We start from the raw sequence: 16,027 nt of genomic DNA on the forward strand, positions 1-16,027 counted from the left end.
AAGGCGTCGGAGAAGAAGCGAGCACCATACCACCGCCACGGCACCACCACCGCCACAACAACACCTCCACCGAAATAATTGTTTGTGGCTCCCATCCGTAACCGTCTAAACTTCTTTGCGGCAACCAAAAAATAATTGTAAATGTTCAGACCGGTAAGTGTTATATAGGGTTTGAAACAGTGGCAGAAGGGGGAAACGGTGCGTAGAGAGGAGGTGCGGCGGTTGTTTATCAACGGAAACGACGGTTTATGAATGGATTTTTTGGATTTGAATGGTATTGTCGGTTATGTAACGGCGTGTTCACCATCATCATAGTTATACTTTATTTTCTGGTTGTTTAAACGTGTTAGTAATCTTATAGTTGGGTCGTGTTGAAAGTCCGATTGTTGTTAAGGATGATTGGAAGTTATACCGGGACGTATGGTGGTGGTGGGTATGTTGTATGGCGGTTACGGTTTTCGTTAAAGGCAACTTTAGTTGCTTTTTGCGGGGACATTACTTGAACGGTGTGATTTGCAGGGACATGACAGTCCAATAGCCGGCGGTGGCTTATATTAATTCAACAGCCTATTAGTTGAACGATGTGTTTGAATGGACATGACGGGGTGTTTTTGTGGTCACGACGGTTATATAAGCCGGTCGTGACCCAAGTTAGTTTTTGTATAATATAATATAATATAATATAATGCTCTATCTTTTTTATTGTTGGTTATAATCTTATTTTGGTAGCCACATTATAAGCATGATGCAGTTACTTAAATTCAAAGACTTTTGCATTTTCTTTTGAATTTTTCGGTTAACTAGTCTGCCGGTTAAAAAAAACCCGGTTAACAACCAGTTCCTATACTGAATATTAATAACCGGTTGCTAACATACGGTTAAAATTAACCAATAATCAGTTATTCCTAACCGATTACGGTTATTTTGTGCACCTCTAAAAGTAAGCATTTAAATCGAACACCGCGTGTTATAAACGGTAAACGACTTTTTTCATATACCAAACAAACACGAAGTATTGATATTGGGCCTCATTTCAGCCCGCCTGTTAGATAATATCCGACCCGAAGAGCCCATAAACCCTCGTCGTTTCTTCATTCGAAAGTTTTACGTAGAAGCATCAACAATGGCGGACTTCTCCTTTAACACAAATCCTTCAACCTTTTCATTCGTCTCGTCTTCATCTTCATCTTCATCGTCTTCAACCAATACTGCATTTGGATCATCATCTACTAAAACAACAACTCAACACACTTCATCTTCCACCCTAGGGTTTTCATCTTCTAGCTTCTCGTTTGGCAATGTAACAACCTCCTCTTCTGTAACTTCACCTACTACTACACCTTCACCAGCCGTTGCTTCTACTGGAACATCAACTTCTTTTTCATTTCAAACATCCTCTACAACTCTAGCTACTCTTGCACTATCGTCACAACCGCTATCAACACCTTCAGCGTCTTTGTTAAGTGAGGTTTTTATTTATTTTTTATTTTTTTTATGTATTAATCATCCGTTGTTTGTGATTGGAAGTTAATGATAGTTAATAGTTTTATTTATACTGGAGTTTACATCTATTCGTGAATTGTGGCATGTAAATTCATATGAAAGTAATTTTTAGGGCTATTACTTTGTTGATTGATTTCATACGATTACTGTTCATGATTCTGTATAGTTAATAGCTTTGATAGAAGGATGTCGTGGATTTGACATGATTTGCGATATAAAACGGGATATAATAAGAGCCTAAATATCTACCAAATCAGATCAAAAGCTGAATATGATGCCTGATATGATGTATTTTGGCCTTGCATTGAGTGAAACCGGCGGATCTGCTTTGCTATGACATGGTCTTGAACTTTTGTGTGAATTCCATTCGACTAATTAGTAATAACCGATGCGGATAAGTAGATAACGCCTCTATATTTGGGCCTCGGATTCTATTTTTACGGGCTACTGATCTATGATTCTAAACTAAGATTTCGTCGTTCATTTATCTTTGTCAATTCGTTATGTATAATCTATGGCTGTCTTTTACTTAACACCTGCTAGTATGTTTTCTCTCCATGGTTCTTCTTTCTCTTAAATGTTGATATATATTACTCTTTTTTTTTTGTAAAGAATTCTTATTGATCTCATACTTATACTCTGCTTTTTTTTTATAATAACTACCATTGTGACAAAATGCATTTCTTATTTAGCATCAGTATATGTGCTATTTGTTTTCATTGTTTGGAGAGTTGATATTCACCACATTAAGTTCACTTATGACTTAACCGTACATATGAATTTACAACTATTGAATCATTAACCTGTTGGTCAATATATAATTACGTGAGGAAATTTGGCTGTCTTTATTCAAAATACCGTTCACTTATTATTGATGAGACCATAGTTGTCAATAGCGGCTATAGCGACCGCTATAGCGCGCTATGTAGCGAGGCGACCAAGTGTCGCTATTTGGGTCAATAGCGACCAATAGCGTGAATAGCGACAATTAGTTTTTTTTTTTTTTTTTTTTTATGTAAATAGCAATTAGATATAGCTATAAAATAGCTGGATTTATAGGTTTCTGTTAAATATACATGTAAAATAGCATATATACCAGGATATTTTGATGTAATATACATATAAAATTTTCATAATTCTTTTTCTAGTGTATCGCTATTTATAAAATAGCGGTCGCTATTTGTTGCTATTAGCTATGTAGCATATAGGTCCCTTGTCGCTATTTGCGCTATTCGCTATTAACAACTATGGATGAGACCCAACTTATTTGGTTCATTGTAATTCACAATCTCTAGAATTCTATTTCATTTTGTACCATCTTTATTTCCATCTCTTATGTCTTGTGTCTGAAATCTCTCCGCAGGCACCACTGCTTCCACAACTACAACCTCAACTGCTACAGCCACTACTGCTCAAACATCGTCTCCTCTTGTTGTATCTTCCAGTAGTGGGTCGGTAATCAATATAGTCTAATAAGATATATTTGTTTTTGTTATTGTTATTCAAGTATGATCTAGAAAAAAAAAACATTGGTCAGGACTTCTCTTTAACCTCATACATATCCTAGAGATATAAGAATAAAAGACTCTGATCTTTTACACGCCAAAAAAATTACTATATGTAAGGAGTTTTTTCATCAAGCCACGTTGGCAGCATTGCAATATTATTATCAGTTTTTTCAGTATCACACTTTATTGTTTCTAAGTTCCATCGGTTGATTTTAATTATTATATGAGCCTCTATGTGATTATGCCGTTAGGACAACTACAAGTGTCAGCACAACTGCAGTCTCTGCTCCAAAGATACCATCGGAAATTACTGGAAAGACCGTGGAGGAGGTATCCTTACAAAGTTCTTAGTATCTCTGTATTCTCTTGCAATTTGGTTTCAAGTTTTTTTCGAATATATATATATATATATATAGAGAGAGAGAAAGTATAATGTACAAAACTGCTTAACCTACATTAACCTACGCGACCAAAAACATAACGTGCGTGATTATTTTTTTGTACATTATAACGTGCGTGATTATTTTTTTGTACATTATAACGTGCGTGATTATCACCTCCATGCGTGATTATCACCTCCCATGCGTGATTATCACCAAATAACTGCTCCCATGCGTGATTAACTGATCCATGCGTGATTATGGCCCTGATCTGATGGTTCTGCTTGTCGCGTACGTGAAGTATGATAAGGCTTTTTGTATGTTAACCTTCCTCTAGAACCTAATCCTATACATATATATATATATAGACACACCTAAGACTATATATATATCACAGAACATGGGCATAATTGTTAAATTCATGGTGGATTTTACTTTTTCCTCTTAACTTAGCATTTGAAAAAAATTATCAACACTTGACACGAACTGATTATTTTTTTCTTTTTGATGTTTCTTTAAAGATCATTAAGGAGTGGAATGTTGAGCTCCAGGAGCAAACTAGCAAGTTCAGGAAGCTAGCTAACGCAATAGCTGAATGGGACAAAAGAATCTTGAACAACCGGGATGTTCTTCTTAAACTTGAGGTGCCACACTCACTTTAATTCGTATGATTAGATAAACTTTTCCAACAGTCATTAGACCTCATTCTTTCACATGTATATTGAAGACAGATTTTGGTTTTTTGTTCTTGTGTTACATTAATCCTAAACTGCTTATTATACAGGCAGAAGTTGCAAAAGTTGTTGAGACCCAATCAAACCTTGAGAGACAGCTGGAGCTGATTGAGACACATCAACAAGAGGTGTATTAACAACTTCTAATTGTTCTTATCATATATTTAATAGCATTTTGATTATAGTTGTTACTTCATACACTTTTTTAGGCTGATAAGTCGTTACGAAGTGTGGAAGAAGAAGCTGAGCGAATATACAAAGACGAGCATGGTCTGCTTCTTGATGATGAAGCAGCTTCAACCAGAGATACAATGTAATTAGCTAAAAAACACAAAACTTTCATTAAAATGAACGTCGAGAAATTTATAACAGTTAAACAAAATGGAATCAACAGTTCAGCTATTGAATTCTTATTATTGAACATGAACTGGAACTGTTTGGTTTTCTAAGTTTATGATATGGGAACAATAGTTAATCTTTGTTAGAAATCTCATATCTCAATACGTGTGTGTGTTCGTGTTTTACAGAACCAAACTGTATGAACTCACTACTGAATTTCCTGTTTTTTTCCTCTAAATTTCAGGTACGAGCAGGCTGAATTCATTGAGAGAGAAATGGAACAGATGACTGAACAGATTAAATCTGTAATTCAGAAACTTAATGCCAATCAGGTGATCTTTTATTGAGGTTTCAATTTAGCCAAAAAATAATATTTTTTGTAATATGTGTGTGGGTTGATGTTGGGGGGGGGGGGATAGTGCACGGTCCTCCCAACCGCCGGAGTGATCCCACTCCGGGAGCCGCTACCCGACCAAGCTAGCTTCGCGGTGACTTCCCCTTGCCGAGTTCTTACCCTGGGCGACATATGCCACTCCCAAGACTCGAACCCGGTACCTCTGGGAAGAGGTGGGTGTCGGTGGCCAACTGGGCTACCCCAGTTGGTTAAAATTAAGCAATAAAACCGGTAGGTTGATGTTGGTATATATATATGTGTCATATTTAGGGTGGAGAGCTTGAAACGACTGATGGTATGTCCCCAGTGGATGTTGTTGTTCGGATCCTTAACAATCAACTAAGCTCATTAGTATGGATCGATGAAAAGGTTAGCGTGCTCCTGGTTCTATGCACTTTCTTTAATTAACCTTGGTTGAAAATCAAACAGGTCAAAGTCAAAATTAATCTCAGGTCAAAGTTTATCTAACAATTACTTGTTTCAATATGAACACAAGAGGCAAAATGGACGGGTTGGGTAATGGGTCAAACGGGTTTAAATTGTTTTACATGGTTGAAAGTCAAACTGATCAAAGTCAAAATTTATCCAACAATTATCTATGTCAATTTGAACACAAGTGGCTAAATGGACGGGTTGAGTAATGGGTCAAAACGGGTAATCTTTTCAATTATTTTACTCCACAACTTAAAAATAATACGCTAATCTTGTGACAATTTTGGTCAGGCTGAAGAATTCTCTTCACATATCCAGAATCTGGCTAAGAAAGGTACTACTGCTGATCAAGCATTAATGGGCCTAAAGTTTTGGTTGTCTTGATAAGTGTCCTATAAAAAATCTAGAGTTACTTTCTAGTCACTAAATGTCAAATAAATTTGATACCAAACCGGTTTGATAGATCAAGCATCACGGTTGTGTTTCTTTTGTATGCATTTAGCTACGAACTCCGTACAGTTTGATTCTTGCTGCTTATGTAATTAGCTTATACATTTACATTTTGTAATAGCATGACATGTAGCTTGATTATCATACATGTCTTACTTACGCATAATTTTGAGCCATTTTTTTTCAAATATAAACACAGAGTTTGAGATAGTAGCTTTTTTCAATATGTTTCTATCGATATTAAAGCGGTTTCCATTAGATGAAAAAGATGTCAGTTTAGTCACTTAAAAAGGCAACGTTCTTTATTAGATTATGTGTTATACATCTTACACATCTAGTAGGACGATGAGTATAATTTAAGTTAAAAATAAGGTGAAAGATGAATGATGGTGGTGATTTGGCGTTAAGGTGTCGGATAATAGTGAATGAGGTTTATAACACATGACTAAAATAATATGCATTGTACTAAAATAAATGGGGGATGTAAATATAGCTCAACTATATTACACATGAAAAGTATGAGACATCCTTATGATAAGCTGGATGATTTAGATAAAAAGGTTCATAGGTTTATTATTAAAATTATCCATCAATCAATTGGTCTAGTCATGGTGAAAGAACATATCATCTTAAAAGGGCTTCAATTTGCCAACGCTACCACCACCTCCGCCCCGACCATAACCACCATCTCAACAGCCCCTAGTGTGTTTACCACCGGCTGTAGCTGTGACCACTGTTGCTGCCACTATAAAAGCAAATATGGCAAGTGAACCTAATTTGATATTTATTATTTTGTAGAACAACCTATTTAAAGGTGATAATCTGTTTTAACTCGACCCAAATTAATATAAATTTTAAACATGTTTTCACCCAAAATCGAATTTGAATTTTGACATGAACTAGTTTTGAAGTGTTATTCGATCCGAATCGTCTACTTGGCTAGATCAAATCTAATCTCTTCAGCTTTAATGTTGCGTATAAGCTTAATCACATATATGATAGATAGCCAATAAGCTATAGCTCAATTGACATTAGAGGGGAAGTGATGCTAGAGGCCTCAATTTCAAACGCGGCCCCAACAAAGCTTTATCGCAGCATGCGACAAGTTTTTCCCGAAACTAGTAATGTAATGATGGGCTTGGACTACACAATAGAGCAATTTGTGCGGGGATAGATGATTGGCTAGAGGACCTAAATGGTTTTTGACAAAATGATTTAAACACAAATAAAATAATAAAAATTTAACATATAAAAAATTCATTTCATTTCCCCTTAATAAAGTTTTTTTTAGAACAGCCCAGCCGCCTTCATCTTCCATCTTCTTCTTCGCTAATAAAACCAGTTAGGGTTTATCAATCTAAACCCTAACCCTAACACCATGGCCCGATCTCGATCCTCCACGGCGCGTCTACTCTACACTCTCCATTCATCCATTTCTGCATCACCGAAATCACCGCCGTCACCAATCACCGCACTCCTCCACCTCCACCGCCACTACTCCGCCGCACCATCTCTGAGAGTAAAGGACGACAAGGATCCATGGTGGAAGGAATCAATGGAGAAGGTACGAAACATCGGGATATCGGCTCATATAGATTCAGGAAAAACGACGCTTACAGAGAGGGTTTTGTATTACACCGGAAGGATCCATGAGATTCATGAAGTTAGAGGTAAAGATGGCGTTGGCGCCAAAATGGATTCTATGGAGTTGGAGCGGGAGAAAGGCATTACTATTCAGTCTGCTGCTACTTATTGCACTTGGAAAGATTATCAGGTAGTTTTCTTTATGTTTTGTTTATTGTTAGTGGTTTTGTAGATTAATTTACTGGTTTTATTTGCAAAAACAGTGCTGTTAGTTCTAAGGTTAAGGAGATCATCATTGTTGAAGTTCAAATTCTCTCTGTAGCACCAATATTTTATGATTTGTGATTGGTTGCTTATGTTCTTGTACCGGTAATTGAATTGATTTCTTGTGTATAAAGTGTTCAGCTTAAGTATGATTTATATTTACTTTAGATCTTGTACTAGCATCAGGTACGTCTTGCGTGCGCCTGTGTACAGGTAGTTAAGCTTATCTTACAACAAGAAACTGCATATCTCTAATCTGTAGTACATATAAATTTATTTATCAAGTAAACTTTATATAGTTTCTGCATCTCTTAGGTTGTTTTTTTACGTATAAACCTCATACGGACATGTGTTTTCCTCGGTGCATAGTTGTTAATAGCGGCTATAGCGACCGCTATAGCGCGCTATGTAGCCATGCGACCAAGTGTCGCTATATGGGTCTTGGCGATGTATAGCGAAGTTAGCGACAGGCTGGGTTTTCACACTTTGGACCATTTAAAAAAACGAAAAAAAACGAAGGTTTAAATGGTGCCCCGCGCGGGCCCGGGTTTTGGGAGCTGCATTCGTGTCCGCAGGATGCGGGCACGCACGAGTTCAATTAAATTCCAGTTCAGAAACTCGTCTACATGTAAAATAGCATATATACAAGGGTATTTTGATGTAATATACATATAAAAAGTTTCAAAATTCTTTTTCTAGTGTAATCGCTATTTATAAAATAGCCGTCGCTATTTGTCGCTATTCGCTACGTAGCCTATAGGTGCCTTGTCGCTATTTGTCGCTATTTGTCGCCATTCGCTATCGACAACTATGCCTCGGTGCCTTAAGCATTAGGTGTACATTATAAAACAAAGTTTTGGATGAAGTATACTTACTTGAATTTAAGTGTTTCTCCCCTGAGAAAGAAGCCATGTGGAGTTAACTGGTGAAATGATCATTTATGGGATTTATGGTGTATGAATTTGGCTGAAAAGACTGAAATGTGTCATGCCCAGTGTTAATGAGTTTTGAAGCAAAAATGGATGTGTGTTCATGATGTGAACATTTAAACTGATTTCTTATATTAAGTTTGTTTAGTGTGATTGTGATTTACTTCAGATCTTGGTTTAAAGTAGGTCCCAAAACTCAGGGGTCAAGGTGCTCGCATCGTGTATTATGTACAACTATATAAGGCTTATCTACAACAAAAAACTGCATATCTCTCATCTGTTGTACATATAAACTTGTTTATCAAGTAAACCTATTATAATTTTAGCATTTCTTAGGTTGTTTATAGATGTAAACTTCCTTCGGACCCTTATCTTGACCCGGAACAACTGAGTGCATTCATTTTCCTGATGCGTATTACTTGGTGCTTCAAGCTTTAGATGAAGTATACTTACTTGAATTTTGGTGTTTCTCCTCTGAGAAAGAAACCATGCGGAGTTAAATGGTGAAATGATCATTTTTAGGATTCATGGTGTATGAATTTAGTTGAAAAGACTGAAATATGTCATGGCTAGTGACTAGGTAGTTGCGATGCTTTCTAACACTTTATAGCCTCAATAGGGGATGTGAACGTATGAGAAGTAAAAGTTTGATCTTGGTTTTAAAAAGAGCGCAGCGTGAGGTGATGGAGGTGGGGATCAAAACGCTTTAGTTAGTGTGTAGTGGCATGATCTCAGAAATCAGACAGAAGCGCGCCTTTTTTCTGAGGTTCAGGCGCCTTTTGCACATGTTGGTTTAAGATATTACTTATGACCGTTTCCAAGGGCAATAAGCAACTTCACTTTTGAAGAGAATAGAGAGGGAGGTGATGTTGTACTGGGTATGAAGCTTCTTTGGTTGTACATATAGCTTTTTAGGTTGTAAATATATATAAGGTTTCTAGGCTGTACATAAAGCTTTATAGGTGATAGGTTGTACGTAAAGTTTTTTTTACATAATTATTTTTGTTGTACGTAACACATAAGTTTTTTTTTTTAATCTTAAGCTACTTTAGTTGTACATTGGGTTTCTTTGTAGTATTAGACCTTAGTCATATGCATTTATTTTATTATATTATTTTTTTGTGTTTAAAGATTAACATGATAGTAAATGTTAGTTTGAATTAATTTGTAAGAATTTTATTAATATCAGACGCCTTGTGTACCTGTGGCTAGTGCTTTTGTCTCATGCTTTTTAGAACCAAGAGTCTGATGATATATCCTGTTGATACAGATACAGTTAGGTTTCAAAGTTACTAGTTTTTTGATATATTAATCCAAAAAGACTGGAATAATCCTCGGTTAATATTTTGTTTTTATGAATTGTAACTTCGATCACTTTTCAATTATTTTGTTAGGATAACTTAACTTTGGTTTAAATTAAAATAAAACTTATCTTGTTGCAGGTCAATATAATTGATACTCCTGGTCACGTGGACTTCACAATTGAAGTTGAGAGAGCGTTGCGTGTTCTTGATGGTGCAATCCTTGTTCTATGTAGTGTTGGTGGCGTGCAAAGTCAATCTATTACTGTTGATAGACAAATGAGAAGATACGAGGTTCCTAGGATTGCTTTTATTAACAAACTTGATCGAATGGGGGCGGATCCATGGCGGGTTCTTAATCAGGTATAGCCTCTCATCATCATGACATCATCATTATGACATCATCATTATGACATCATCATTTAACCCATTTGAATGTTCTTTAATATTCTTTAAGGCAAGGAAAAAGCTTCGACATCACAGTGCCGCAGTGCAAATTCCAATTGGTTTGGAAGAGGATTTTCAGGGTCTTGTTGACCTTGTGCAACTAAAGGCATATTCTTTTCAGGGTTCCAGCGGGTTTGTTTTCTAAGCTTAAATCCGGTGACAAAACTATATATTATACGGAAGATGAAATTTGCTAATTTATTTTTTACTTTTGGCAGTGAAAAGGTTGTAACTGAAGATATTCCGGCTGATATGCAAGCAATGGTTTCAGAAAAGCGACGAGAATTAATCGAGGCAGTCTCTGATGTTGATGATCAACTTGCTGAATTATTCCTTAGTGATGAACCTATATCATCTGCTGATCTTGAGGTATTTTTTCACAGGTCAATTAGGTGGTTTAATAAAGTTTTAGCTCGACAAGAAATGGGTCAAAAGTTGTTTGATTATGTATTTTTTATGCCTAAAAACTTTTTAAAAATTCTTTCTTGAAATCTTGTTTATCATTGATTAATCTAGTTGTTGTAATCATATGATACACACTAGTTAGGAAGTTTAATTTCCTTGGACAAAAATGGTCTGACGTTGATTAAAAATATTATTGTCATAATTATATAGTTTTTTGTTGACAGGCTGCTATTCGTAGGGCAACTATAGCAAGGAAATTTATACCGGTATTTATGGGTAGCGCATTCAAGAACAAGGTAGCTATGCTTTGTATTTTGCCTGTTGAGTGTGTGTGTGTGTGTATATATATATATATATTTAAATAGCATGTTACATATCATCTTTTTTTTTTCTTTTTGTTTTTCCTATGTAGGGAGTGCAACCACTTCTTGACGGTGTTCTTTCTTATTTGCCTTGTCCGCTCGAAGTTGACAATTTTGCCCTTGATCAGTCAAAGAAGGAAGAGAAGGTATCCAGTAATATTAATCAATTTTTTCTTCACATTCTTTCTTGTATATGTTTCAATAACGTTAATCCGCAACTAAATTTATGCATCAATTGGAGTATTGACAGGTTAAGTTGTCCGGAACGCCAGCTGGACATATGGTTGCATTGGCCTTTAAACTTGAAGAACGCCAATTTGGTCAGTTGACTTATTTAAGGTATACGCTCATTTAAATCATTAAATCTGTTTAAGCTATACGCTAGTCTATTACTAAAACAACTAATATCATTTCATTTTAATGAAGAATATACGAAGGTGTACTCAAGAAAGGTGATTTTATAACAAATATCAACACTGGGAAGAAAATTAAAGTGAGTTTTAGATCTTCTTAAAATGCATACGTTTACTTTTAATGGTTGCTTCATCATTTCACATAAAATATGTCACAGGTATCTAAACTAGGTCGGATGCATTCAGATTCTATGGAGGTATATATATTATTTAAAGTCGAATCTTTTTCAACATATACTTATGATTATCGTTTTGATTCATGTTTTGTCTCTTATGGTAATACGTAGGACATTCAAGAAGCTCACGCAGGCCAAATTGTAGCAGTATTCGGTTTAGATTGTGCATCGGGAGATACATTTACAGATGGATCTGTTAAATACACCATGACTTCTATGAATGTCCCGGAACCCGTTGTTTCATTAGCAGTTTCACCTGTTTCAAAAGATTCTGGAAAACAAGTGTGCATTTCTAGTTTTCTACCTCATTAACACCAACGGTGCTTAATTTTTTATTATTCAAGTTTTTAATGTTATCTATTTTTCGTATACAGTTCTCAAAGGCTTTAAATCGGTTTCAACGAGAGGATCCTACATTCCGTGTTGGCTTAGACCCTGAGAGCGGTCAGGTAATTTTTATATATAACATTTTTAAAAATTTTTGTTGTGTCATTAGTCATGTAGATGTTTTATTGCACAGACAATCATATCCGGAATGGGAGAGTTACATTTGGAAGTTTATGTGGAGCGCATTAAGAGGGAATATAAGGTACCGATTTGAATTTCAGATGAAAAATTATATATTTAATTAAGTAGCGCTGTTTTTTATTCATCTATTTACTTATTGGAAGGTTGATGCAACCGTTGGAAAACCTCGTGTCAACTTCAGAGAGACAATAACGCAACGTGCAGAATTTGATTATTTACACAAAAAACAAAGTGGAGGTCAAGGTCAATACGGAAGGGTGTGCGGGTAACAATTTTCTGCACTCATATTTCAATTTTATATTTTTTGTTTTTTAGAGTAAAATGTCATTTTCGTTCCTGAGGTTTGGCCTGTTTTGCGACTTTCGCCCAAAGGTTTGTTTTTCCGCATCTGGATCCAAAAGGTTTGAAATTTTCCCATTTCCGTTCGACGGCGCATTCACTCCATCCATTTTTCTCGTTAAGTCAGGGGTATTGCCGTCTTTTTTGTTAACTTTAAGGGCATTTTGGTCTTTTCACTTTATGTACAAACATTTAGCATACTGCTAAATGCAACCTGGGTAAATTGAAAGAAAAAACCAAATTGCACTTTAAGTTAAACAAAAGACGAAAATACCCCTGAATTAGCGGAGAAAAATGGATGGAGTTGACGAGCCATTGAATGAAAATGGGAAACTTTCAAACCTTTTGGATCCAGATGCGGAAAAACAAACCTTTGGACGAAAGTCGCAAAACTGGCCAAACCTCAAGGACGAAAAATGACATTTTACTCTATTGCTTATTTGGTTGGTTTTCTTTTTAAATGACGGGTGTTCAATTACTTAACAGGTATATGGAACCACTTCCAGAAGGATCGGAGACCAAATTCGAATTTGAGAATTTGATGATAGGACAAGCTATACCCTCCAATTTTATCCCGCATATTGAGAAGGGTTTCAGGGAAGCTGCTAATTCGTAAGTATCTAGCATTTGTATAAGATCTTGATCATTCTTTTTTGTTAACTATATTTGTTATCGTTCAAGTTATTTCAAGACTGGTCGTGTTTGCATGTGCAGGGGCTCTTTGATTGGATTCCCGGTTGAAAACATTCGCGTTGTTCTGACAGACGGTGCATCTCATGCGGTAGATTCTAGTGAACTTGCTTTCAGATTAGCTTCAATCTATGCTTTTAGACAGGTTTTTCTTTTTTCCAATTTTATGTTCTGATGTTAGTTAATATAGTTTTCTAGGCAAAATTTAAAATCGTTAAACTTGTTATTTTGCTGCAACTGAACTTTTGCTACTGTGAAAATAAAATAAAGAGTAATGCCATTTTTGTCCCTGAGGTTTGGCCAATTTTACGACTTTCGTACAAAGGTTTGTTTTTCCGCATCTGGATCCAAAAGGTTTGCAATCATTCCATTTTAATTCAGCTTGTTAACTCCATCCATGTTTCTTCGTCACGGGGTATTTTCGTCTTTTTGTTATCTAATTGAAGGCAATTCGGTTTTTTTTTTCACTTTATGTACAAGCATTTAGCATAATGTACAAGTATTCAAAATACCTTTACTAAATAAAAACAATTAGGTAAAAAGACGAAAATATCCCTGACTAAATGAAAAAAAAAATGGATGAAGTTAACGAGCCGGATGAAAATGACAATATTTCAAACCTTTTGGATCCAGATGCAGAAAACTAAACCTTTGGATGAAAGTCGCAAAACTGGCCAAACCTCAGTTTGCCAAACCTCATGGGACGAAAATGACATTTTACTCTAAAATAAACAATTATTGTAGTTTTTTTTTTTTTTTTCCTTCCCAAAAATGCCCATTTTTGTAAAGTGTTCTGTTTATTTATTCATTCCAAATGTTAATTAGTAATTGTTGGAAGATTAATTGTGTGAGTTGATGAAACAGTGTTACGCAAAATGCAAACCCGTAATATTGGAACCGGTGATGTTGGTAGAATTGAAAGTACCGACAGAATTTCAGGGCACTGTTGCTGGGGACTTAAACAGGTAAAACCGTAAAACAACCTATCCCTTTTCTAGTTTTGTCATTAGAGCATAAGTTTCTTAAACCATATAATATATAAATTTTATATATAATTCTATAGGAGAAAAGGCATAATCGTTGGAAACGACCAGGAAGGAGACGATTCTGTAATTAACGCCCTTGTAAGTAAACCATGCCCCACCATAACTTGCAACCTCGTAAGAAATATTAAACATAATATAACATTTTGGTTTTTTGATTTTCGACTTTCAGGTCCCACTAAACAATATGTTTGGATACTCGACATCTCTTCGTTCCATGACACAGGTCAGTTGTCGACTTGTCGTATCTTTACAATATTGGGATCCAAACATCGTACCATGTTTCTCCTAACATAAATGCTCATCTACTGAAACATATTAATGATATATATATTTATATTGTTCAACAGGGGAAGGGTGAATTCACCATGGAATACAAAGAACACGCCCCTGTTTCTTCTGATGTGCAAACGCAATTGATCAACGCTCATAAACCCAAGACTGCCGAATAGTAAATCGCATGATGGTTTTGCTACATTTTTTTCCTAGGAGACTTCTGTTGAATGAGAAATGCTTGTTATTTGTTGAGACCGAAATGTGGTCAGTGATTTTGTATAAGCGAATAAATCCTCATAGAACACATTCGATTCAGTAAGCGATTACACATACGGGTATTTATCTTGGATCTACATAAAGTATAGTGTAGGACTTGTTTCTAATAGCAACTTATACTTCTAGTTGTACTTTATAACTACTTGTATTTACTTGCGTGATGATGAATCTTGAAAAATCTGTTTTAATATGACTATATGAATAGTTGTGTTACCTACACATATAGACACTATCTGGCACCGACTCGGATGGTTCGTTTCGATACCGGTACGGTACTGATAATTGATATAGATTAAGATACAAATAAATACACTATTCTGAACACAACTCTTATGCTAAATAAAAAAGTTGTTTACAACGATTTTATTACACAAGTTATCGGATGTAAACCAAAAGGTAAAGTCACGTAACCCAGAAAATAGAAGTGTTTTACATTAATTGAAAATCATAGAAACAAATATTGATACTGGTTCCGACATTTGGTCGGTATCTGTTTCGTATGTCACAGAAGTGAGACGGCATCGACACTTGATATAGCTTGCGATGAAACACACTATTTCGAACAAAACTTGTTTTCAATTAAAAATTGTCCCGAAACGTTGAGTAAAAAAAATTAAACACAGTCACGTATTCATTTTTTAATAAAGCTAATGAACACAAGTGATTAAATTAAATCCAAATTTGTAAAAAATATATATAAGTTAAAAGCGTAATTGTATATATATATATAGAGAAAGTATAATGTACTTCAAGGCTTAACCTACATTAACATACATGACAAAAAATATAACATGCGTTATTATCATAGAACGTGCGTGATTATATTCCCATGCGTGATTATGTGGTCCCATGCGTGATTATGTGGTCCCACGCGTGATTATGTGGTCCCATGGGTGATTATACCCCTGATCCAACGGTTACCATTGTCTCCTACGTGATGTATGATAAGGCTTTTTGTATGTTAACCTTACTCTATATATATATATATATATATATATATAGGGTGAGGTTCCTCTACAAAGTTTGTTTTTTCTAAAATTCTTAAAAAATATGTTGTTTTCTTAAAAATCTCCTTATTTTGTTTAAGAAATAAATCTCCCATAAATAATTTAATTATTCAATTACATTTATGCCCTTTAATATAAGATCTGTAAATGCCACATGTCACCCTTAGAACATTTCCTACACTTTGTAGGAAAAATGAACTTTCAATTAATATGATTTCGTTGGCATTTTGCAAAATCAGAAGATGAA

At 35.3% G+C, this 16,027-nt stretch overlaps 2 protein-coding genes across 2 annotated transcripts; both read left to right on the plus strand.

Annotated features, from left to right (window-relative positions):
- Positions 1-1,032: 1,032 nt before the first annotated feature.
- Positions 1,033-5,903, plus strand: LOC110937810 (nuclear pore complex protein NUP62). Its single transcript, XM_022180269.1, has 9 exons — positions 1,033-1,463; positions 2,867-2,954; positions 3,263-3,341; positions 3,913-4,035; positions 4,176-4,253; positions 4,335-4,438; positions 4,709-4,796; positions 5,129-5,227; positions 5,582-5,903. Exons 1-9 carry the CDS (start codon positions 1,124-1,126, stop codon positions 5,672-5,674), a joined length of 1,092 nt encoding a protein of 363 aa, XP_022035961.1. The 5' UTR covers positions 1,033-1,123; the 3' UTR covers positions 5,675-5,903.
- A 1,110-nt stretch (positions 5,904-7,013) lies between these two features.
- Positions 7,014-14,934, plus strand: LOC110937811 (elongation factor G-2, mitochondrial). The gene is made up of 19 exons (XM_022180270.2): positions 7,014-7,514; positions 9,960-10,181; positions 10,276-10,397; positions 10,484-10,634; positions 10,895-10,966; positions 11,083-11,178; positions 11,283-11,371; positions 11,459-11,525; positions 11,604-11,642; positions 11,733-11,903; positions 11,996-12,070; positions 12,142-12,210; positions 12,293-12,414; positions 12,975-13,100; positions 13,203-13,323; positions 14,043-14,143; positions 14,242-14,302; positions 14,394-14,447; positions 14,572-14,934. The coding sequence occupies exons 1-19, from the start codon at positions 7,119-7,121 to the stop codon at positions 14,671-14,673; spliced, it is 2,256 nt and encodes a 751-aa protein (XP_022035962.1). The 5' UTR covers positions 7,014-7,118; the 3' UTR covers positions 14,674-14,934.
- Positions 14,935-16,027: the final 1,093 nt, after the last annotated feature.

The sequence above is a fragment of the Helianthus annuus genome, chromosome 4 (genome assembly GCF_002127325.2).
Source record: "Helianthus annuus cultivar XRQ/B chromosome 4, HanXRQr2.0-SUNRISE, whole genome shotgun sequence".
NCBI classification, from domain to species: Eukaryota; Viridiplantae; Streptophyta; class Magnoliopsida; order Asterales; family Asteraceae; genus Helianthus; species Helianthus annuus.